The 24,781-nt window shown below is 38.5% G+C and overlaps 2 protein-coding genes across 2 annotated transcripts; one reads left to right on the forward strand and one right to left on the reverse strand.

Annotated features, from left to right (window-relative positions):
• Window positions 1-885: 885 nt before the first annotated feature.
• LOC122671223 (4-coumarate--CoA ligase-like 9) lies at window positions 886-5,805 on the reverse strand. Its single transcript, XM_043868334.1, has 6 exons — window positions 4,769-5,805; window positions 2,812-3,001; window positions 2,482-2,627; window positions 1,940-2,007; window positions 1,168-1,270; window positions 886-1,048 (listed from the first exon to the last, which is right to left on the reverse strand). The coding sequence occupies exons 1-6, from the start codon at window positions 5,789-5,791 to the stop codon at window positions 923-925; spliced, it is 1,656 nt and encodes a 551-aa protein (XP_043724269.1). The 5' UTR covers window positions 5,792-5,805; the 3' UTR covers window positions 886-922.
• Window positions 5,806-10,252: 4,447 nt separating this feature from the next.
• Window positions 10,253-14,576, forward strand: LOC122670911. Its single transcript, XM_043867944.1, has 4 exons — window positions 10,253-10,699; window positions 11,428-11,859; window positions 12,339-12,645; window positions 14,382-14,576. The coding sequence occupies exons 1-4, from the start codon at window positions 10,253-10,255 to the stop codon at window positions 14,513-14,515; spliced, it is 1,320 nt and encodes a 439-aa protein (XP_043723879.1). The 3' UTR covers window positions 14,516-14,576.
• Window positions 14,577-24,781: the final 10,205 nt, after the last annotated feature.

Here is a 24,781-nt window from a genome sequence, read left to right on the forward strand (position 1 = left end):
CTCAAAGTCTGCCTCTGTCCCTAACGTCACATTCAACTGTCAGCAGACAGTAAATTTCTTCACCACTGATGAGACACTAAATTCAATCCTTTCCATTATGGACTGAGTTTTCTTTCACCTGCGATGAAGAGAGAATCTCTTAATCCATAGGATTTGATCTTCTAACTAGACTAAGCAAAGGTACTTTGGACCTTCGACAATAGGGAATAGGAGCTAATGATGATATTCACTATTTCAAGAATCCAATCAGGGTCAAATCACCATGGTTGAAGAGATTCTATATTCACCCTAGGTGAAGGAAAACGTTTGCCTTGCATTATTGGTTAGAACTGGATCACTATTAAATTCTTCTCATTAGTTATCCTCTGTCATTTGAGCATTGAGCCCTAACCTTTCATTGTTAATAACTTGGTAATAATTGAAATGGAATTAGATAGCACAACGCCAACTTAAAAATGAAATTGCACATTCCCTCACCCCTCACATATTATTGTTCATGTGAGTGGATGATATGTCATAAATGCCCCTACCCTCTATTGTCAAATTCCAAAGGGAGTTCCCTCATTTGCCCGAAACTGCACTCGGGCAGTATAGAGAACCCTCCCCCTAATTGGAAAGTTTCCCTTTTGAATTTTGCTTTGAGTATACTCTACCATTCTCCATCCAACATGATCTAGCCTATGGTGAATTTCTTCTATGTTAATGGTTTATTGGTTTCTCACATCTCAACATTCATCCTTTAAAGTTTCAATGATAAATTGATTGTAGACTTCAAAATTCCTCTTCATACAACCAAACTAATTGGCCATTGATTTATGTTTTCTATCATTTATTTTTCTTCCTACCCTTCATCTGTTAGACCTTAATTTTCTTAAAACAGAATGTACATGAACCTTGACTGTTGCAGAAACAAAACAAATGATCATAGCTTAGAAACAGTGGCTGACAATGCAAGCTTTATCAAATCCTTCCTCAATGTCTTACCCGCAGCATTCTTGGGTATGGACTCAATGAAGGACACTCTTCTTACTTTCTTATATGGTGCAACCTACAACCAATAACAAGGAAAATTGGTTACTTTCATGTTAGCATTTAAGTATGTTACCAGAAAATGCAGAAAGAAAAAGCCATTTACAGATGATTTGGTTATAGAGAAGGAATAAATACCTGTTTGGCAATGAACTCCATGACTAGTACTTCATCAATGGTGCTTTGGGGTCGTCTCACCACAAAGGCCATGGGCACTTGACCTGCTTCTTCATCAGGGTACCTGCCGTATTTTTTATTTTTTAATCTCAGTAAATTCTTTTAGAAAGCACAAATCATGCTTAAATATTATGACAACGGGTTCTTTGCACTACCCGCTTAGTCAGGAGATCCTACACTGGCCATTGTCATTGTGCCACAAGGACAAATGATGTGGCTATTCCGACCATATATGGTATAAAAAAGGTTATGGTTTGAATTAGTCACATGTCAAATTTAATCCATCCCCGTGTATGTCTATGCAGACCTATTGGTACTCTAGCCGCTAGTGTGCACTCTATTTTAGTCCTGATTTTTAGAAGTTTAATCTTGCCATTTGGCAAATTCCGTTTGGGTTGAAATTTAATATGTGAGCAGGGTACACTGGGATCCACTTATCGACAAAATATGGGCCCTCAACTGAGCTGCCACATGGCAGATATTTGAAAACCACTTCCTAGGTGGTCTGGTTGGCAGATATCTTTGGATGGTGGTATACCCAATAAAAGTAACAGCTAAAATATTGTCAAATTTTTATAAGTAAATGTTCTCTTCTCTCCTCTTCCTTCATCGTCTCTACATTATTGAAGATGTAAAACACCAAAAACTCAAAGATATAAGGGGCTGAGATTTATTTGAAACTTTCTTCTCCAGAAAATCACTATTTAAATTTACCTAATTAGATAAAACTTACGGAATTACAGCAGCATCAATAATGTCTGGGTGGGATTGAAGCAGGTTCTCCAATTCTGCAGGGGCAACCTGTAGAAAGTAAACCATGAGTATGAAGACATGTCTTTTCCTTTTTCAATGTATTAGGTAGACTGCAAATTTAGGTCATAGTATTTGACACAGTAGGAAACTAGGGGTTAGATCTCGTTCTAATGCCGGCAAACCTTAAATCCACAAGTACAGAGAAAAAAAAACAGAAAGTTCTTCTATTCAGGATAAAAACTGATTACAAATGAAAATTTGAAACCCTTATATAGAGAGGTTTGCTTACCGAAAAAGAAAACAAAATTCAAAATTCAAAATTTCGGTAGACAATTTAGAAAAATAGAAGTGAGACATTTCTTATGAGTTAAAACACATTTGAATTAAGTTTTGATCAACAATAGAACAAGATCCTTATGCCTATGTACTTACAATCCAATGGACTAAATTTCCAATGAGTGTAGATTGTTTTTTAAACAGTACTTAAGTAATTAGTAAACAAAAGTTTGGTTTTGTGATTACCTGATAACCCTTGTATTTGATTAATTCCTTCAAACGATCTACAACAAATACGAAACCATTGTTGTCAATATAACAAATATCTCCTGATCTCAACCATCCTTCTGGATCCAAAGTTGCAGCAGTTGCCTCATCATTGTCAATGTAACCTACACTACAATTAAGCACAAAAAGCCTAATTAAATTCAGGCAAAAAAATAGTAAGTGTTGTATTATGTTGTAACCACAGTTCTAAGAATCCGATTCCAGTCGAATAGGATCGGAATCAGCTTGATTCAATTCTTGATTCTCACCTATTATAGCTTCAAAGAAATCAAAATTTACAAAAATTACCTTTCATTACAGTTGGCCCTCTAATCCAAAGCTCCCCTGGCTTGCAAGGAGGCATCACATTGCCAGTGTCAGGATCAACTATCTTTGCTTCGCAATTTGAAGCCAATCGTCCTGACGACCCAAACGGACCTTTTTCACCTGGACCTGCTGATCGGAATATTCCGCCTGTAGTTTCCGTTAACCCATACGCCTTCATTTAAACATTTCACAAGCGGTTTCTTTCATTAGTTTCGTTATTAGCATCACAGAATGTAACCAACCCAGTCAGTGATGAACTAACTACTTATATCCGTAAGGGCATGTTTGGATGGCGGGAGGGTTGGGGAAATTAACTACCATATAAAAATATCTGACCAAAATCAGAAATTTCAAATGATGGCCTATTTGGATTCTGATGGAGACTTAAGATTTGCTACCCACACGGGGACGAGTGGGGACAGATCTGAACCCTCCATGGGGCATGGGTCCCACACCCGGGTCTTGAGATAACGATATTTTTGTGTGATAAAATTTCTCTCCTATAGAGAAGGTCGGATCCGGCTTCTTTCTAGCGCAGCACCAGAGGTTACCACATGGATGAGTTCCCATTTGGACGGTGCAAATTGAGCTGGAAATCCGGATTTCTTTTTTTGGTAACAAGAAATCCGGATTTCAAAATTAAGAATTCCTCTTGTCCATCGCATGTACATCACGCTCAGGATTTCTAGCTCGATCCCCGCCATCCAAATGGGAACTTGTCCACGTGGCGAGCTCTAGTGCCTCGCCACAAGATTTGTAGCGCAACCCTCGCTATAGAGGAGCCCAATTTGAAAAGCTTTACTTAATCACTCTCCCGATTTTCTTTAAGGTGTCAATTTAGTATCGGCACCTAAATTATCTTGGAATTGATCCGTTAAAACCTGGAATCGATACATTACATTATTAAATAGGACGATTCTAGGAGTTGATTATGAAATTAATTATTAAATGGGACGTGACGAATCTGAGACTGGGTTTCCAACAGTTTCAAAACCTAAAGACCGATAAGGAACCAGAACTGAAACCATGAAACCCATTTAAAATGTATATTTAATCGAAGGGAAAAAACTGGGCATGCTAGCAGTATATTGTAAACTAGCATCCTATGTGTCTATATATCTCTTCCTCCATGTAAGGAAATCATTTCAAAGGGAACCACTAGGATACCCATCCCTCTCCCTTAAGAGGGTTAATACTTAATAGTTATAACTTATATATGTCGAAATTATCAAGTTAAAAATAAAGATTGATGTTTGATTATTTATATGTTTATAAATATAAATATATATAATATAATATTTAATTATTTATTTACTCGAGAAATTATTTATACATTTAAAATTTTTGAACTTAACTGAGTGTTTGAGTGCTCATAACCGTTAAGAAATCAAAACTAAAGTAGTCCTGCGTTGGATCTTTGTTTTGAAATCATTTAATAAAGGGAAAATTGGACAGTTTTGGGATTAACCCCTCGGAACGGGAACCGATTAAGAACGATTTGGAGTGAAATCCTTATTTTTTTTTCACCCCATCCTCTTCCAAGTTGATCATAGGTACAGGTATTGGTCTCGGCCCGATAATGATATCATATGAATCTATCTGGTATCAAATGTAAAATAAAAAAGGATTCATGTTCTCTGTCACAGCGTAGACTGTGCGCCCAGACACATGGGTCTACCACTCAGGAGGATAGGGTGGTTATTGTGGTGTTTTCTATGCCTTCTCATAGGGCACCGTGAGATAATGCTTTTACCCCTAGGTAAATATCTAGGCCTGCTCACCCATTGGAGAGCATTGGACACACCACCAAATAGAACTATTTTTCCCAAAAAAAAATCATTTTTTTGATCGATACAACAGATTCATATGGGTATCGGATCCCGATCCCCTTAACAATCGGATATAAAAACAAACAAACTCCCTCTTTCCCCATACTAACCTGCGCTATGAAGACACCAGGGAATCGTTCCCTAAACCTCTGGGCAACCTCCTCGGCAAGTGGAGCTCCGCTACACATGACGGCTTCAAGAGAGCTCATATCACAGCCCTTCGTCACAACGTTGTCTCTAACCATAGCAACCAGTACGGGTGGTGCCACCGCCATATGCGTGACCTTAAACTGCTCAACCGCGCTCCTCATCTTCCCTAAATCGAACTTGCTCATCACCACCACTGTCTCTCCGACCGCCACCGATTTCAAACAGTACAGAAGCCCATAAACATGAAAGTACGGCACGGTGAGCAGTAGCACCGCCGGCGACGCTCGCGGCGGCCGGAGATAGTAAATTCCGGCCACCATTGATATCCAATTACGGTGAGTCAATAGTACGGCCTTGACAGCCCCTGTCGTTCCGGACGAGAAGAGATTGGCCGAAGGATCGGACTGAGTCAAATCAACTCGCTGGAATCGAGACCTAGCCTCCGCCGCCGGCCCCGTCATCAGCATTGAGTCGAACTCGGGCGAGTCCAAGAGAATCATTTTGTGGCGGAGGGAGGGAAGCTTGTGAGCGGTTGCAGAGGTGGCGAAGGCGACGACTGGTTTGCAGAGCTGGATTTGGCGCGAAACCTCAGATTTAGTACTGATTGGATTGGCGGGAGCGATGATTACCCCGAGGGAAAAGAGGGAAAAGTAGAGGATTGGAACCTCAAGACATGGAGGAGAAAGTATGAAGGCAGTGTCGCCTCTACAGAGTCCGATTTGGATTTGAAGGGAGGCGGCAAGGGTTTCGAACTGGTGTATGAATTCGGAGTAGGAGAGGCGGCGGCCGGTATCGGAGTCAATCAATGCGGTGGTTTCCGGCGAGGATGAGTTGCGGAAGAGAGAGATGGCATAATCGGCGACAGAGAGAGGCAATGTTACAAGCGGAAGTGGAACGGTTGGTCTGATGCTGTGGAAGATCTTCGTCTCTGAACAGAAACCGCTCTTTGGATTGATCGAAGGAGTGGAGTTTCGTCCGGCCATGAGATGATGATGAGAACAGAGATTAATAATTTAGTATTTGGAAATTAGGGATTCCAGAGAGAGAGAGAGAGAGAGAGAGATGGGTTTATGGGTTTGGCCGTGAAAGTAGTGAGTTTCTGTTCCATTTGGTCTGAGTGGGACAAGGGAGTAGTGACTCTCAAATTTAAATCTCAAATCCTGTCAACCTCAGCCAAACATGATCCATGGCCAAAGAAGAAGAACAGAAGTGACTGGAGAAGGCCTGCAACGTAACGTTTGTCTCGTGAACATTTTTTTGTTTTAGTAGGATTTAAAGGCACTACTAACCTAGCCTAACCTAACGGGACTGTTTTGTTTTTTCCTTTTGAAGATAACCAGAGTATGTGCGTCAGATTAGAATCTAAATAATTAAAAACGCAGCTTCTCAAATCAAATCTCAATGTTCCTTGTCAACCTCATTGTCAACCTCATCCATGAATGATCCATGGCTGCTGAAGAAAAACAGAAAGGCTATGAAAAAAACGTCATGAATGACGTGACGTTTATCTCATTAACCTATTTTGTGGAGAGGAAATCACTGTGTTATGTTTCAACCAATCAGAATTGGCCGCATGGTAAAAAAAAAATTTTAAAACCCTATAAGGTTTGGGAACTCTAACATGATGTAGTGAACCTGTGCAGAGACATATATTGAATTTCTAATAACTCATGTTGTAGATGGAGTAGGGATTGAGCTCCTCATTGGTGTGTAGATCGAGGTCTTCCCAGCCGCACGATGTGCGTTAGAGGAAAAATTATTTTCTTCAATTCTCTATAATTCGGTAGTGCGCCAGTGTTAGTTTGGATGTCTAATACATGGCAGCTCGGACATCCAACGGTCTTAGTTCATTGACTATATTGAGCTCTGATCATTGGAGGTCCGAACTGCCACGTATCAGACATCCACACTAGCACTACTGTACTACCAAGCTATAGAGAATTAGAAAGAATAATAATCCACGTTGGAGAGGAGCTGGATCCTCAAACGAGTCCACAGTGATTTTAGTACTTCGAAAATGATACAAGATTTAGGGGGAGCATAATCCAAAAATTCACTTAAAAAGAAGAAGAGCCAAAATCTTATTAACACACATCAAGTCATCAAGGCAATCCATGTGGGATTCAAGAGTATAAAAAAAATTGTCATTAATGGAAGAAAAAGACAAAAATATAAAGCTCCAGCCATGGTGGAGCAAGCTGAGGTGGAGAAGTGAGCCTCGCTCGTGAGACATGGCACAATGCGGGATTGTGACTTGTGAGTATCCTTTTTGTCTCATATCCTTTTTTTTTTATAATGTGTCCCATGTCCTTTTTTTGTATTTTTTGGTAAAGAAATTTCCAGAAATTTGCCCAACACCACTTCATACCTAAAGTAATGGTTTTCCATTTTACCAAAAAACAAAAAAACAAAATAAAAGGTTTTTCCATCACATCACTTCTTTCTATATAGAAATTGAGCCATTACGTGGAGTTAATTTTTTCATAATTCATTAAAAAAAAAAAAGGAAAATTTCAGGACACCCCCTATAAATGAATCATATATCACGGACACCTCAATTATGTACATAAATGTATGATAACCCAAGCCTAAATCTTACTGAAACCAAAACTAATTTGATAACGCACTGATAAGAAAAATCAATGAAAAATTGAAATTGAAATCAAAACCAATTGTTTTTAGTAAATTATTTTTTAATTCACTTATTTTAAAAAAAAAAAAGCATATCCGATGCACAAGACTCCCACCACTACAAGGTCTGAGGAGGATCATAATTTACACATAGAGGCATACCCAGTGCACCAAGACCGCCATCCATAACCGATTGAAACCGAAATTTATCTAAACCGACCAATTGACACCCCCTATCTAAAGTGAAGGAACCATGAGGGAATTGACACCCCTATCTCCACCTAGCATAAAATCCAATGATGAGACCTTAAAATTAAATGAGAGGAGACTGATTAGAACTGAAGTGACCGATGAATCATTATCGTCTATGGTTCCCTGATCGGTGCGGTTCCACAGTGCCTCTCACAAGAGGGGGATGGGACTCACCCGGGACACCTGACCAAACACTCTGCCCAGATGAGGTCCACCCACTTCTTGTAAGAGGCACCAGGGAACCGCACCATTGAGGGAACCATATATGATAAAAATTCCGTGAGCGATAGACAAGCTATTTAGGTGGTTCAAATAAATGGGCAGGGCCCAGGAACTGGAAGCAGCACCACAACATGATCAGAGTCCCAATTGTCATGTAGATATTCGAAACCCTCCTTAATATTATCATCTTCCAGGATCCAATTTCTTTCCCATCGCCTCTTTTTATTGTCGATTTGGGTTTTCTCTCAAGTGAGCGAATCCGTCTTTTATCTATTTTTTTCTTCCGATCGTCTGTTTGCCTTCTCTTTATCTCTGGTTTCGACTGCTAATCGTGTCGTGGGAGGAAAGCTGAGAGGAAAAGAAAAATTTATTGGATCATGCATCTTGATGATATATCTTCGATTATCAATTCCACCGACTGGGTTTCGCTGTCTTCATTTGCTTTCTTTTTACTAATTTCGGTCGATTCGAATCAAGATTTCCCACTTATTATACCGTTGATGTCTTTCTTTTGTTCTTGTTTTCAGATTAGATGCTCTGTTTTGGTTTTCTAGGGTTTGAAGTCTTGTTCTTGTTGGTTCTTGTAAGGTTTCTTGCTGGTAATCTAGGGTTTTAATTTTTCTACCAAAAAAAATAAAATCTAGGGTTTTAATTTTAGACTATGTTTGGATGCCAAGAAATTCAACGATATGATTGCTACACTTTCTGCAGTTTTCCTCTCACATGTATTAATTTTTATTTAATTTTTTAAAATTATGGATCCCATATAAATAATATTTTTTACAAAACAACGTACTATTGGTGTAGTATGGAGATTCCTCCTCAAACTGTCTATGTGGGAAACCCTCTCCCCGAACAACGAAATAGCTTGCATGAAAAAAATGGTAACTTAAAATGTATAAATTTAAGTGAAATTATTTACAATTAGACTCAGATTAGTCCATTAGCCAAAGGATATTCCATCATCTGTCAATTGTGGATGTTAATTAAGGAAATTGTTGCAAGTACGTAGCATTCTTGAAAGTATCTTAAAGGGCTGATGGGAAACGATGAATGAAGCAATCCTTTTAAGCCACAGTGAAGAAGTTAAATGCTTTTGGAGGGTTTCGATTATCTCGTGACAACTGGGTTCTTCATAGTGATCTGAAACACATCAAATCTTCTTTTGAATAACCATGTTGAGTTGAAAGATATGTTATTTTGGGTTGTCCATTGAAGCCGTATATACTCATTTGGTGATATTACTCTATGTTACAGGTGAGCTCCAAACCTTTGTTTTTTTTTTTTTTTTTTTTTTTTTTATTGGCCCCACACTGGTGTAGGTAGGCGTTTCATGACCAGACAGCGATCTCTTGTCTTTTTTTATTTGAAAAAAAAAAATGTAACCTCTACATCCACAAGATGAGGCAAAATGACCACTAGATATTGCTATCTGAGTATGTAATGCATGCACTAACACGGTGGTACAGAGCACACATAAGGGGGATCAGTTAAAATGATATTTTTGAATTCATTGAGGGTTGAACGGTAAAAACAAACAGTCCTGTATCTGACACAGGAACCATGCGGCCTATTAACATTCTTTTTCCCATAATTTTATTAATGGTTGTTGTGGTTCTTGGTTGGATACATGGCATAGTCATTTCTATATAACCTTTCAGGTTTCATGAGAATGTACAAGTGAGCTGGATCGGCTTCAGTGAGAATCGGCCGATCCAATATAATTCTTAAAACCCTGGAATCCTGGATACATCCAATCCGTATTGCCGTACGAGACAAATACAGGTACTGCTACTGTCCTTTGAGGGTTAAACTGTTAAAGGTTGGTCTACCCTTAAAAGCAACTCGTTGGATTTTATTCCCAAACACATGACACGTGTTCAATTACGTAACCGAGCAGAAGCCACATCCTCCTTCTATCAGGTAGGGCCCTTTGCTGACTAAGCAGTTTTCAATGGAAAAAATATTTCTATGACTGCCAGGAGGATGAAATTATTGTCCCTTTTTACAAGGAAACGATGACGCATGTGGCTTTGCAAGTTTCTAGACAAAAAGTTCTCGACCCAGACCGAGAAAGAATTTTGCAAGGTTGTCAGCTTTGCGTGTCATCATCGCCTTTGCCTTTGCAGTACCTTCGATGCAGATTTGCAGACATAGTAAGATTTCGGACTGTGGAAATGCACTCCAGGTGAGGCAACTCTACTTCTACAATTCTACAAACGATTGATAGGCGCAGTTCTCTCTCTCTCTGGTTTGTACTTTGGGAGCCTATGGACTCAGTTGCAGAGTAGTAGACATCCACCTTCCATTTTGTTGTACAGTAACACCCTTTTTATTTAATGGCGGAACCTCCTTGTTTAGAAACATCAGAGCCCTCCACCCAAACCCCTCTCCTTGATGTAGAGGCATCCCAGGAACCAGAAGAAGAAGAAGAAAGGGATACCCATCTTGATCAAACCCTCCAACGGTTAGAAACTTTCCTCTGTTTCTTCGGTTTCCACCAGTCCTCTGTACTGGGTTTTCTTCTGTCTTGGTTTACTTTCCTTCTTCTGGGTGTTTCACTCCCTGTACTGATACTCGAGCTCTCCGACTGTTCCGGCTGCGAGAATTATCAGATCTTCAATTTCGAGCTCGATGCCATCGTTGCTCAGTCTTGTCTTGCCGCAGTTTCTCTGGCCTGTGCTTCTCACAACCTCCGTAAGTATGGCATTCGGGAATTCCTCTTTGTTGACCGTTATCACGGCCATATGCTCCGATTTCGCAAGGATTACATTGACAAGATCGAGGTGAGCAATTACCCTACACTCCTCCCCCGTCCTTTTTGAATGGCCTTAGTGGGAACTTCCAAATTTCTCTGTTTTGCGGAAATTTAATCGAGTAGAGATGAAAATTTTGAGATAACCAGAACCTATCTGAAATTCCATCCACAAAGTTTGAAGTATATGCATCGTCTCCCCCTCAGAATATCTCTTTCAATATCTGATTGCTCAGTGATTCTCTCCCATATGTTTTCATCCCTCTAATGTCAATCAAATACAAACATACATTATTTCTATATTGCTTTAAATTGTTCACTTAGTTTATGGGATTTTCCTCTGTTTGTGGTAATTTCATCTTGTCAAAGGAACAAATTGGGAACAACTGAAACAGTCCTGGAAATATTTATAAAAAAGGCCTATGTTTGAAATCAAATCTTGATTTAGGATAAGGATCCATCTATGAATCTTTGTCTAGGAATGAAATAAGGATTAGGTGGATTCTAGTTCCTGTGAGGCTTGAAGGATTTGCATGTTGCCCCTCACAGAATGTCCTTTCCTAATTGGTTATTGCTCTGTAGTTCAGTTTCATTTGTTCTTCATTCTACAGTATCAATCCAAGTCAATGGATTGTAGTTACTTGGTATATATATTTTTGTGCTACACTTGATAGTTGACTAACCCATCAATGTGTTTTCATTTTCATGCCCATATAACTTATACTAAGAAAAGTTTGATACTGAAATTTTATTTGCTAGGGTTTCTTCCGGTTGCTTGTTTTATGGATATTGCCGTGCTTCATTCTGAAGACTGTACGTGAAGTCATCCGCACCACATATGTACATCATGCCTCCTGGTGGCGAACTACTGCTATTTTGTTAGCTTTGATTCTCTCATGGATTTATTTGACTACAATATCTTTTTCTGCCTGTGTTTTGTTCAATTTGGTGTGCAATCTGCAAGTCATCCACTTTGATGATTATGCAAAGCTTCTGGAAAGGGATTCCAATGTTTCACTATTTATCAAGGAGCACATTCGACTAAGATTTTATCTCTCTAAAATAAGTCATAGGTTCCGGATTTATCTTCTTCTGGTATTCTTGGTTGTGACGGCAAGTCAGTTTGTATTCCTCTTCCAGACCACAGGATATAAAGGAACCAATACTTTCATCAATGGTGGTGATCTTGTGGTAAGTCCAACAATACTGGTTTCTATCTTTGATGGTCCTGGTGAACTGTGAAGTTCTATTGGCAATGATCTGTGGTCATTATCTTATTGGCTGTAAATATGATTAGTAATTCAGTCCATATGAGGGATGCAGATGGAGTCTTTCATGGATTTGATGATAAAAATTTCCTTCTCTATACAGAAAAGAATGTGTGGAAATGACATTATTCTGCAGTATTTATATTTTCTACTATTATTTCTATTGCTTATTTACCCATGTTCTCAAACAGAAATATTTGGAGGAATATTAGATATAGTTCTCAGTCATCCAATTCTTTAGTTTTTGGTGTTGGAGATCTAGAGTAGCAGTTAGTGTGGGCCTGCTCCTTCATGTATCTATGTACATGAATATTTGTTCATTAAGTGATGCAGCTAACATCTCCTTTATCTCTGAATACTGCTGTAGTTTCAGCATCCCTTTCTTTGCCTTACTGTATGCAGGTCTCATCAATTGTTCAGGTTGTTGGCATATATTTCTGCTTGCATGGAGCGGCAAAGATTTCCCACAGAGCTCAAGGCATCGCATCAGTTGCATGTCGGTGGCATGCTTTAATATCCTGTTGTTCTACTGATGCTCCTCAATTGATAGTCTCAAATGGTGCGGGAAACTTGGTGGCTTGGAATCCAGTGGGTTCATTGCCTTTCAATTTCTCGGAAAGTGATTTAGAGTCCCTGGATTCTGTTGAATTTACCATAAATACCCAATTCGCATCCTACATGTCCACATACCATAAAAGACAAGCTTTTGGTAGGTTGAACTCAAATTTTCCTCTTGTTGTAATCTGTTTTTCATATATACATATTTCTTTTTGGCTGATAATGAATAGAAATGTTCAACCTAAAGTATGTTGTAACTCTATCTCCAGTTAACTGCAAACCTTTTCTTTTACTTGACCCCCCTCCCCACCCTCTTCTAATTTTCTGGATTGAAACATTTGCTGTTAAAAATTCAAACTGCTTGATAATCATAAGTTTTGATTGTTAGGACTTCTAACCACAGAAATATCATTTTCTGATGATTAACGGAACTGTCTGAAAATAAAGGCCTTAACTGAAAGGCACTTATACTTGCAGAGGCAAAGCACAACATACTGTTTTTTCGTCACTTTAATGTTGTGGAAGAGTAATTGGCATGTTCAATTCAATTCTTACCAACTCTTAAGTAGGCTATCATTTCTTGTAATAACTTTAGGTTTGGTAGAAACCTCTTGTTTTAGATAATAGCATTAATTTCATTGCATGTTTAATTGAATATATTTAATTTTTTGTTTATATATCCTCAGATATTCATAGCAGCACAGAAGCACAGGAGTGGCTAATTGGAAGAAATTTCATGTCATTGTGACCGTCAAATAATCTTTCTTTTAACCATGCATTTGTCATGCAAATAGGCCATCTGTGTGGTGATTATTTTTCGTGCATAATCTGTCTTATCAACTTCAAAGCCTTTTCATGGGGACACATATACTAGCTCTTTCTTGCTGGTTGAACTGTGTGTAACTAATTTGTTTGTGTATTCACATGCTTTGCCATCAACACTCCACTGGCATAAACTGCGGTCCACTTACAATTCAACATATATTATAAGATATTTATTAATTCTTTTAATCTCTCAGGTTGGAAAAATCAAGATCATCTTCACTTAAGCAATGCCTTTGGTAGGCTATTTCTACGCTCCATTTTTATTGTGTTTCTCTGAGTATTTGCCTCTCTTTCACAAATTACTCCAATACAGCAGATTCTCAGGTTCTGATCTCATCATCTTAACATGGACTGCATCGAAGTAACATCTTTTGGATCCATGTTAAGCTTCCATTGCCACTTTAGTGATCATCCATCCACATTATTTGCACATTTTAACCTAATCATGATTGCCATCCCCATCTTGTTCCCGCGTTGTATTCAATTATTGTTGGTCGTCTCGCCTCACAATTTCTAATCCATAGCACATAGTGAATTTTTCCCATCTCTTACATTAGTTGAAAGTTTACTTGCTCTGGTTCAGGCACTTACTAGTATTTTAGTTATACTGGAGTTATGCTCCTTGGACTTGTAATATTTATAGAAAATGGCTATATCTTTGGCTTATAAAATGGAGTCTTTCTGATTATTGGATCCACCAATTTGAACTGTCACTCAACCTTGGTAGACAAAAAGCTTTTAAAGATTTAAACCATTAAAGAAACAGAATTTGTGTCTTAGGAATATAGGTTGTTTGGCTGAGATTTAGGGAAAAGATTGCTTCATTTCTGTGATTCACCTTAGATATTGCACAATGTTAGACAAAAGAATGAAGGAATTTCTTCTAGAAGATTGGTTATGAGTTAATCACCCAGCAGCACTTGTTCTGTGTTCTATTTTTTTATGAAAATTGTTGTGTGTTCTATATGAAATAGTACTTTTCCCTTTCAAATAAAGCTGATATCTCCTTTTTCTCACTTCATCTGTGTCATGTTTAATTAATTGATATACTTGGAAATGCAGTAATGTATTTGCAGTCCAATCCTGGTGGCGTCACCATCTTTGGGTGGACGGTGGATCGGACGCTGATCACCACAATTTTCTTTATTGAACTATCACTGGTTCTTTTTGTACTTGGAAAGACCATGGTTTTGTAAGAGATGAACAGACATTAAACCGGCGAAGATGATCTTATTATGATATATTCAACACACATGGATGCCATTCTCAGGGTTCAAATTCCTTCGGCATTTTAGTTCAACTAGTGCCTCTGCCCACCCTCTGGACGCTCTTGTTCCCTATTTTACACTGTTGCTTCTTCTTCTTGTTGTATAGGCCTATATGTTACGTAAAATTACAGAAACGAAACAAAATGAGAAGTAAAGAAGAATTCCAGTGTATACATTTTCTTCCTTAGTAAGAAGATTCTGGTGGATATATAAATAGATGTTAAAAGGGAATTTGTCTCGAGAGAATCTGGTTCTGGAGAGGTGGACTGGGTGTTCTGTTTCAAATGTGAGGATTGGACCGAATTAGTTTGACAGCTTCACCTGGATGTTTTGATTTTCTCACACTCATCCCTGGCTAAGGGTGTCAAGAATTTGGAAAGGTTTCGGTTTGGTGACAGAAAGGAGATATGTATCGTACCGAGAACTTGAATGTATTTTTAATACCAATACCGTATTCGCTTGATACAGTTTTGGTTTGGTCTCAAATACGGTTCCTTATTAAATACAGATACGACTCCTTAATACTGTTTCTTAGTAGGCCCTATTTTAGTTTTTTAATCCAATTCCATTTCCATTATGAAAAGGAGAATTGAGTAGAATTCTAAACAAAATGGTGGACCTTCTCATAAGCCCATTACTGAAGTCTGGGTGCAGCCCACAAGGTTACAAAAGCTGCCAGAGGATTGGACTTAGAATCTTAGATCAGTCAAAATATTAATAATAAGGTAACTTATATGTCACCCCCTGGTTTTCAAACGAAACTCAGATCACTCCTTGATTTTTTTTTAAATTCAAATCACCCCCTCTACAGTAACGGTGTTAGCCTGTTGTTAGTTATTGGTGTGAACGGATTATGTTACCCTTGTACTAAAACATTAGAATTAATTACAATACTACCCTTCCTTCATCTTCAACATTGGTCAAGGGTAGTTTAGAGATTTAAATTTATTTAACTGGCTGCCATCATCACTTAATAGCATAAAACTAATGGTAGGGACTAATTTGTCATATTGGGGTCTAAATCAAGGGGTGATTTGAGTTTTTTCAAAAACCAGGGGGTGATCTGAGTTTCATTTGAAAACCAGGGGGTGACATGAAAATCTCTAAAATATTGGGCAATAAACCCAAAAAATGAAAGTATTGGATTGGCCAATCCAACCGAGTTGACCGATTCAGGAAAACCTTGCCAGATCGGTTTTGATCAATAACGGTCAATCTGATCCGAGATTACAAACCATGCTTGGGAGCAAAAACCTACTCTATTAGCCAAGCACCAACTAATTGAACAAGTGGTTGTCTTCGGGGATCCGGCTCCTCTCCAGGGAGCCCAGCCCCCAGGGAGTGTCCGGGAGCATCCAAGGGTTGTGCTATGCTGCACATATCCCGATGGCAGATTGGACGTGTGCTGGGATATGTGAGGTATAGCCCAATGGCTGAATGTCCCTTTGGGCACTCCCTAGGCGTTGGGCTCCCCGGAGAGGAGCTCAATCCAGTCTGCGGGGTATTTTTGGTAAACACAAGTAGAATGAAGGATATGGTAAAGCGAGAGCTAATTAGGGTTAGGGTTAGGATTGACACGGCATAGCCTGTGACTAGTATAAAGCAAAGCCTAAAGGGAGAGGAAAGCTTGCTCCTATTTTTGGGTAAGGTATAGGAGAGAGCCTGTTCGATGACGAGAAAGAGGGAAGGGAACATGTTCTTACTACAGATCAGATCAGATCCTTATGAAGGTTTGTGCATGGCGGTTTAGATTAGGATGACAGATTTGAGTTCTTTAGATACTATCCCGTGTTTGTTTTCTTCCGCGCTCTCAACTCCGTGTCTGCGAGAGGGAGAGGGAGAGGGAGAGGGAGGCCAATGATGATGATATCTGAAACATTGCCTACATTGGTTGATGGATGGATTCTTCTGTCCGTGATGAGAATAGTCATCTGAGGCCCTATTCTCTGTTTTCTTTTTTTCTTTTTTCCTCGTTAATTTCCATTTTCAAGTCTTTTCTATTTTTCACCTCATTTATTTTCGGTTTTCCTCGCTCGAACTGTTGTATAACTCTGTGACTGAACAAAAAAACGAGTGTTTTATGAATGCCGCCATCTCTCTTGCGATGATTTCTATTTCTCAAATTATTTAGTTTGATTTTTGCATCTTATTTTATTAAAAATTTGAAATCTTTAAGGAGCAGTGTACGCTACCCTTCTTCTCTTGATGGTTTCACCGTAACCATCACCGCAACTCTACGACCTGCAACCATCACCTTCTCCCAAAGGAATTTAGAAAATCTAATTTCAGAAAAAGAAATCACCCCCTGAAATTGAAATATAAATCATACCAAATCAGGCCTAAAATGATTTCTCATTCATGAAATATTTCAGATTCGATGTAACCAAAACAATTTCAATTTTTTGGCAAAAAATTTATATAATTTTGTTCATTATTTTATGAAATCAATCCTAAATCGAAATAATAATGTCTCAAATTTCAGAGTTTAATTTAATAATAAAAAAAAAGGAAAAGAATGGTGCCTGATAGCATTAACTCCTGCTCAGACATTGGAGCATGCCTAATTACCATCCAACCCCATGTGAAATAAAAAATCTAATCTCTAGTGATGCCCCTCTTTGCATGAGTTCTCATTGACCCTTGCATTGGTGGAAGGTCATGCGAAATTGTTATCGGATATGCTATGGTTCTGGACCAATACTCAGTTTGAATCAAATGGATTTACCTATTTTTTGAAAAAAAATGGATTTTTTTACCATTTTATCCTTGGTTCGCACTAATCCATTGATATGGGATCGACCAAGAGTTGAAACCATCACCAGTAGATACCAATACAGATTGGCTAATTTGAACGATCCAACACCGATTAGTTGAACCGTGATTCCATCCTGTGGTGGCAATGGAATGGTCCTCTACTTTCTATGAATTTTTATTTTCTAAAGTGTGTTGCATTGCCTAGTGTACCTTTAAATTGCATTGTACGTTTCCCTTCTTCATCTACCTTTCAAGTCTTGATTTATCCTCTCCAAACTTTATGACCTTCAATTGTGTGTTCATTTTTATACCCCGTAATCTCTTAACAACCTGAGTTTGAGATCGGAAGCAAGGTTTTAAAACTCGGAATTAGGAACAGAATTGGTCATATCATATCCGAATTGGCCTAAATCGGTTCAGGAATCAGAAATTTAAGCTATTTTATAGTGAAAATTGAATCGGTTTAGGAATCTTGAGTCAACCCATGAATTGGTCCAATTCAAGATGGTTTGAGAAGAAAATAACTAAGAATCGACAAATCCGATTCAGAAAGCAACGATTAGAAACGGTGAAGATCGGGATCAGTGTCAGCTAATTTCAATCCGAATCAAATTCCTGATTCTTAAAACTCAGATCGGAAGCCAACTGAGATCTGTTTGACATTATCAATGGTCTACTGTCACTCTTAGATTATTTGCAGGTGCATAAGTGATCCACTTAGTAAGTATAGACTAAAACGGACACTAACCATCACCACCACCACCACCACCACCACCATGAACCAGGACCCTCTGCAGTACCAGCGGGGTGTCGGTGCACATCCGACGGCACAACATAGGCCAGGTGGCACACATGGCACACATGACCTCTGCTGTGCCGTCGGATATGCACCGTGGTCCCGCCGGTATTGCAGAAGATTTTAATACCACCACCACCCATCTTTTTTTATAAAAACGAGGTGTAGTCTCTAACTTCGAAACAAAAACACTTCTTGCTCAATATTATCAAATGCCGTACAAATACTCCCTAAGAACCGGGGGGCCATACTTATGAGGCTTCCTATGGAAACTTATAGTAAATATGGTAATCATATTCTTCACATCGAACCTCTTTTTCTTTCTTAAAAACAAAGATTTTGTTGCAAAATATTATTAAATTAATTAACCATTTATGGAATGTTTTTACTATTAATTACATAAACATGTTACCTAAAAGTTAAAAAAGGAAAAAGGGCACGCCGTGCCCAACTTGTCTCTCTTTCTCCTCCTTGAAAGGACACCCCTGCTCCTCTTATATGATGCCCCAACCCATGCCTCCATTGGTGCTCCCCGTTAGCATGCAGTATGCGAGCAACATGCTTATCTCTCTTTTTTCTTTACAAAAAATATATATTTTTATGGGGAAAAGGTTTGTGGGGGAACGAGACACTTGCGTCTAAACACAAGAGAGGGCAAAATGATCGCCCCTATTTGATATGTCATAAAAACTATCAGTCAATGAGAGGCTGACATGTATATCAGGGACGAGGTGAGGTCATGTAGAACGAGCACGATCTGTCCCTACCCAGGAGAACGAGATTGAATACATACGTGCGACCTCAAAGATTGTAGGCACGGAGTTGGACACGATCAAGTAGCGAGGAGTCGTCAGATCAAGCCGTCCTAAAAGTATGACCAAATCGGGACCATGACCACCCTACGCAGAGCGAGGACGACCCGTATATCACACTTCACGGAGAAAGAGCACAATTGCCAGACATGCCCTGATGGCCCGAGTTTATCTCTCATACGCCGCTTAATAAGGCGTGAGGGGATACAAGGATTAACCTTATCCCTAGAATCACTCTTAAATTATCTCACTCCATGCCCCGGACTCTCCTTTCCAAATAGGACACTACTCTACCCTCGAGGCTTCGCTCATCACCTATAAATATTTGGGTAAATTCCTTCCATGATCATCTGAATGCTAGTATTATCATTTGTTGCTAAGAGTACTGACTTAGGCATCGGAGTGGCTAAACTGGCTCAGCCAAGCCTCCCTGGCTAATCTCCTACTTGCAGGAACAGTTTGCTCTAGCACCAGTTCTTGACGCAACACTATTAATGCTTCCGGGTGTACTCCCATTCTCCCATTGATCACGTAAGCACGCAGGCCACACTCCCACTGTCTCACACATAAATATGGATCTGGAGATGTGGACCGGTGGTTTAAGGGATCGGTATCGAATACTGTATTGATCTCGGTTGATACCGATCTGGATCATCCCAAATCAAATGATTCAGCCGATCTAATACCTATTACTAAACCCATGGACTGGGCTACTGTGTCAAATATTAAGATTGGAACCCGAATGAGTTTGACAGATTTACCTGGATGTTGTTGATGTTCTTATATCTTTCTATTCTATTCCCCGGTGATGCTGTTGGGACTACTTGTGAGGTGTCGATACAGCCGTTTCAAAAATCGGGGTCGGATCCTGATTTTGGCCGATCCGGTTCTTCCTATCCATATATGAAAAAAACTAGGGTTAGGGTACTAAAGCACCGATTCTAGGGCCAATCTAGGATGCCAGGACCGATCCAGATCCAGATTTTGTGTTTTGAAACCCTTTTGAATGCTGAATAGTACTGCACTGATCAAGGTAATTTCTGTGGACTAATATAGAATGAAGAATAAGGGAAAGGGAGGGCTAATTGGAGCTACAGTGAGGGTTGTGGGGCAAGTAGATTGGTGGACTCTCTTTGCTTTCTGGTTTTCTTTACTTTTTTTTAAAGAAATTGATTCTTTTTATGATCCTTGCTTAGGAAGGGATCGAAGGGCTAATTGAAGCTAGAATGAGGGTTGTGGGGGCATGTAGTTAGGTGGACTCTCTTTGCTTTGTGGTTTTCTTTATCTCTTTAAAGAAATTGATTGACGCTTTTTGTGATCCGTACGTTGGAAGGGATCAAAGGGCTAATTGGAGCTGAAGTGAGGGTTGCGGGGCGTGTAGCTAGGTGGACTCTCTTTGCTTTGTGTTTTTTCTTTACCTCTTTAAAGAAATTGATTCTTTTTATGATCCTTACTTTGGAAGGGATCGAAGGGCTAATTGGAGCTAAAGTGAGGGTTGTGGGGCATGTAGCTAGACAGATTCTCTTTGCTTCGTGATTTTCTTTATCTTTATAAAGAAATCTGATTCTTTTTGTAATCCTTGCTTAGGAAGGGATTATGAATAGAATCTTCGAAAGTGGATTATAATGATGTTAGAATTTGTAGAATTAGGGTTGAGACAAGAAGCACAACATGACCAAACTAGTATAAAACAAAGCCTTGAGGAGAGCCCCATTCAAGGGAACATGTACCTGTAACTGATCAGATCCTAAAGAAGATTTGTGCATGGTGATGTTTAGAATTAGGATGAGGGATTTGGGCTTGGTAGTTACTACGTTGTGGTTGTTCTCTTTCGCGTCTCAACCCTATGAGAAAGAGAGAGAGAGAGAGAGAGGCCAATGATGATGAGATCACATTGTTTGATGGATGGATTCTATCCGTGATGAGAATAATCATCTGAGGTCTATTCTCTGTTTTTCTTTTTCTTGTCAATTTCCATTTGAATTGTGAATTCTTCTCTCCCCTCCCCTCCACTCCCCTTCCCTTTCTTTTGATAACTAAAGAAAAATTAAGGCTCCCCTTTCTTTGGCTTTAAGAGCATTCTTTCACATTCTCAAATGATAAAAGCAATTATTTTTATCACCCCAAAAATGTGAAATCGATTCAGAATGCATATCAAATGCTGCCTAAGATAGTAAGATTCAAGAACACGTTTTTTTTTTTTTTAAAGTACACATCGTATTACTCCTCTCATCTTTGTCTTTTGGCATCTTGTAGTCATTGTAAAATTCCTCAGATCTTTGCATTTTGTGTGTTTCAAGCAAAACCTTGATTTATCAAATCCTCAAGCAATGTAGCATTGAGAACTAAGATTGAAGCCCATCCTGCTATTCTTGTCTTTCGAAATCAGTGACAGTGACATGTATCGAAGATATAACTATCGATACCAAATCAATACCTAAAACCATGTCCATAATATTTTTTTCCCTGTTTTCCATCGAGCCAACCAAACATTTGCATTATTCATGGGAATGGAGGAATATACTTTCTCTCTCATTTCCCATTCCTACCACTAACATGTGAGATCCGCTTGTCATGTTTTTCCATTCCATACTCTCTTATAACAAATGGGGCCTAAAAATTCTTATTTCTTTAAGTAATGGGTAAAATAAAATTTTTAAAATTGATTTACTATTATATTATTAACAAAAATTGTCATTGTCTTGCAGAATTTCAAGTATTCATGTGAAACGACAAAATTACATTTAAAAACAAATTAAGATTAAAAATTATTTGACACCTTAAGACATGTCAACTTTTTAAAGTTGTTGTAGCAAATAAAATTACATCTCAATAATTGAGACTCTGATTTGAAATATCAATGGTCATCGTTTTGCCCATCAAAAGATACCATCTCGACCCTTACACCAAAATTACCCCTAAAGTTGTTTTTCCTCTTCTTCACAAGACAAACGAACCAACTTTCCATCAAATAATTTTTCAAACATACTAAAGTTGTGTTAGGTCAATAATGCATACAAGAAATCATATTAGACACAATCTTAATTTCAAAAAAAAAATATCATTATACGGTTTCGACCACTTTCAAAGTATACATGTATTATTCATTCTCTTGAACCACAATTTAGAGTTGAGATCGCAGGGGGTGAGGTGCTGGAACCAATAATGTTGAGGTTTAGAAAACAAATGATAGATATACGTTAAAATAAATAGTGGATCCAGATGGCTCCGTTTGGTTGCAAGGGGAATTAAAGGAAAGGGAAGTGAAATTTTCATACTTAAAAAAAAGAACTTTTTTAATCACTACCCCATGTGACACCATGTGACAATATATCTAACTCCAAATCATTCCATATTTGGTTATTAAATTTCACTTTACTTTGCATCCATTTCCTTTTGATTTAAAATGTAAAATAAATATTACATGTATCTTTACTAGATATGCTAAAAAATTTAAGTAATTTATACAATCACATGGTGTAATGATTACAAAAGTTTTTTTTTTAAGTTTGAAAATTTTCCCTTTCCTTTCCTTTAATTCCCCTTGCAACCAAATGGAACCGATGTTCAAGATCATGGGTGGAAAATAAGCTGTGTTTGATATGGTTTTTGACCTAGACGTATTCCAAGAATGCATATCAAAAACAACCTAAGGAAGCACCCTCAAGCAACACAACTAAACTTGGGCCAAAAAAAAATAATCCTCCACGAGCAGGTTCAACTATGGTTTTACGAATAAGTATTGGATCGACTGTATCAGCTATGACCGATATCGATATCTAACTGATACAATACAAATGACATAAAAAAAAAATACTATTTGGGTCTGGAATTGACAAACCGATACCGTGAACTAAATCCATGGTTCAAACTCACCATTTGTTTCATTTATCTTATGCCAATAACTGGATCGAGCTAAAAATTCTTGGTCGATCCATCTATGAAAACATTTTAAGATTTCTTGTGGTTAGTCCATGCATGAAAACCTCCTAGATGAAGCATCTTCTAATCCTCATAGAATGAACATCTAGCAAATCTACTGAATAAAAAGAACATTAGCTTCAGAAAAACAAAGAACTAGAAGCAAAAGTTGGAAGTAAGCCATTCTATCATACTACGGTGGTTGGTATCCCAGATAACTGTTGTACCTGAAACGGGAGGTAGAATGGATGAACCTCTTAGAAACTGAATTAGCTCTTGATCTCAGATTCAACTTGGGCATTTGGAAGGCCAAATGAGTAAGCTTGGGACAAGTCACTTCGAATCAGGGATTGAGATATCGATATCGGGAACGGTATTGGTTCAAATTGGTCAGTTTTACCCCTAGCTCCCATTAAAAATTGTGTTCTTTCACAATTTTACCCTTGATTTGATTCCAATTTCCGTTCCAATATCGATCAGGATCGAGATCTGCCTCGGCCAAAACCAATCCGTTAGCGAAACCTCATTCCATGCTCCGAATTGCAATGGCTTCTCCTTGGATTGCGGATTGAAGATTATAAGGTTTTACCAACAACTACCTAGTTCAGTTGGTGAGCAGTGGTGCGCTTCATGCCCATGCTCACTAGGAGGTCTCGAGTTCGAGTCTCCTGGCTGATACCTTACCCCCTCCCCAGGTTACTCCCCCCAACCCCTGCTATAGATAAATATATATATATATAAAAGCTCCTAAACCCAAAAAAATAGATTCCAAGGTTTAAAAGTGGGTCGACTTTGGAGATCTATATGATTGCTTAATATGTTTCCAATTCTTCCACAAGACTGTCATCTTGGTAAAGAAGCATCAAAGTTAATTTTGGTCACTCCTGGGGGGCAGGAGAATGAGAAAACCAATTAAATTTGGACTGGTGGTGGAGTGATTGCTGGTTGCGGACGCTGAAGCTTTTAAGTGGCCTACTGTAATTCATTGAAAACATGGTTCTCCTTGTGGAATGGTTGGAAGAGTCGATCGATATCTACATACATAGTATATTGAAATTAGACTAACTCATTCTAATTAGGTCCCAAAAAGAAAGGTAAAAATAAAATCCTCTATCCATCATGCCGGGCAGATGAGTTAGAAAGTCTTACTGCTAGTACTAGATGAGGGTGTCCTAAATGCGATCCGACTCTTCTACTTCCGCCTGCCCAGTACTGCCATGCACCCAACAGACACAGCAAGGCGATCTACAGACCGCCTTACCCCTACCGGAGCGCCTTGCCTGAGTGGGGGTAAGAGTCTTTACTGCTTTGCTGTGTGTAGCAAGAGAGTCTTTATCGCTTTGCTATGTGTAGGGCACACGGCAGTACCAGGTAGCTGGAAGTAGAGGAGTCGGATCCGTCCTAAATGTGCCACCTATAGAATTTGGAGGCCTGTGTCCCATAAAACTTCTATAAATATGGTAATGATATTCTTCAAATGAAATCTTTATTTTTCATGTTTAAAAAACAAAAACGAAAAATAATAAATTTGAGTGCAAAATATAATAAAATTACATAAATATATGAAATATTTTTTGACTTAATTACATAAGCATGTTCGGTAATAATTACAAAAGTTTCCATTTAAATTTGGATTTGATTTCACCATATTGTACCATTTAAATAGCTCAGTTCCGACTGCAGATTTCATTTCATCATTTCTTTTGATAACAGTCACCTAATAGTGTAACAACAAACCTAGTCAAAAAACAAAATTCAAATTTTAGAGCATATCAGGTTAACTGCAGAAAAATATTACCTTTAGTTAAATTGGTTGGAAACAAGTTTGGCTTTTGCAGCACTTCGGAACTTCCTGCAGATCATGAAACAGCACATTGGCATTTTGATCCTTTTATTAAAGTAGTCAATCAT

The sequence above is a fragment of the Telopea speciosissima genome, chromosome 8 (genome assembly GCF_018873765.1).
Source record: "Telopea speciosissima isolate NSW1024214 ecotype Mountain lineage chromosome 8, Tspe_v1, whole genome shotgun sequence".
Lineage (NCBI taxonomy): Eukaryota > Viridiplantae > Streptophyta > Magnoliopsida > Proteales > Proteaceae > Telopea > Telopea speciosissima.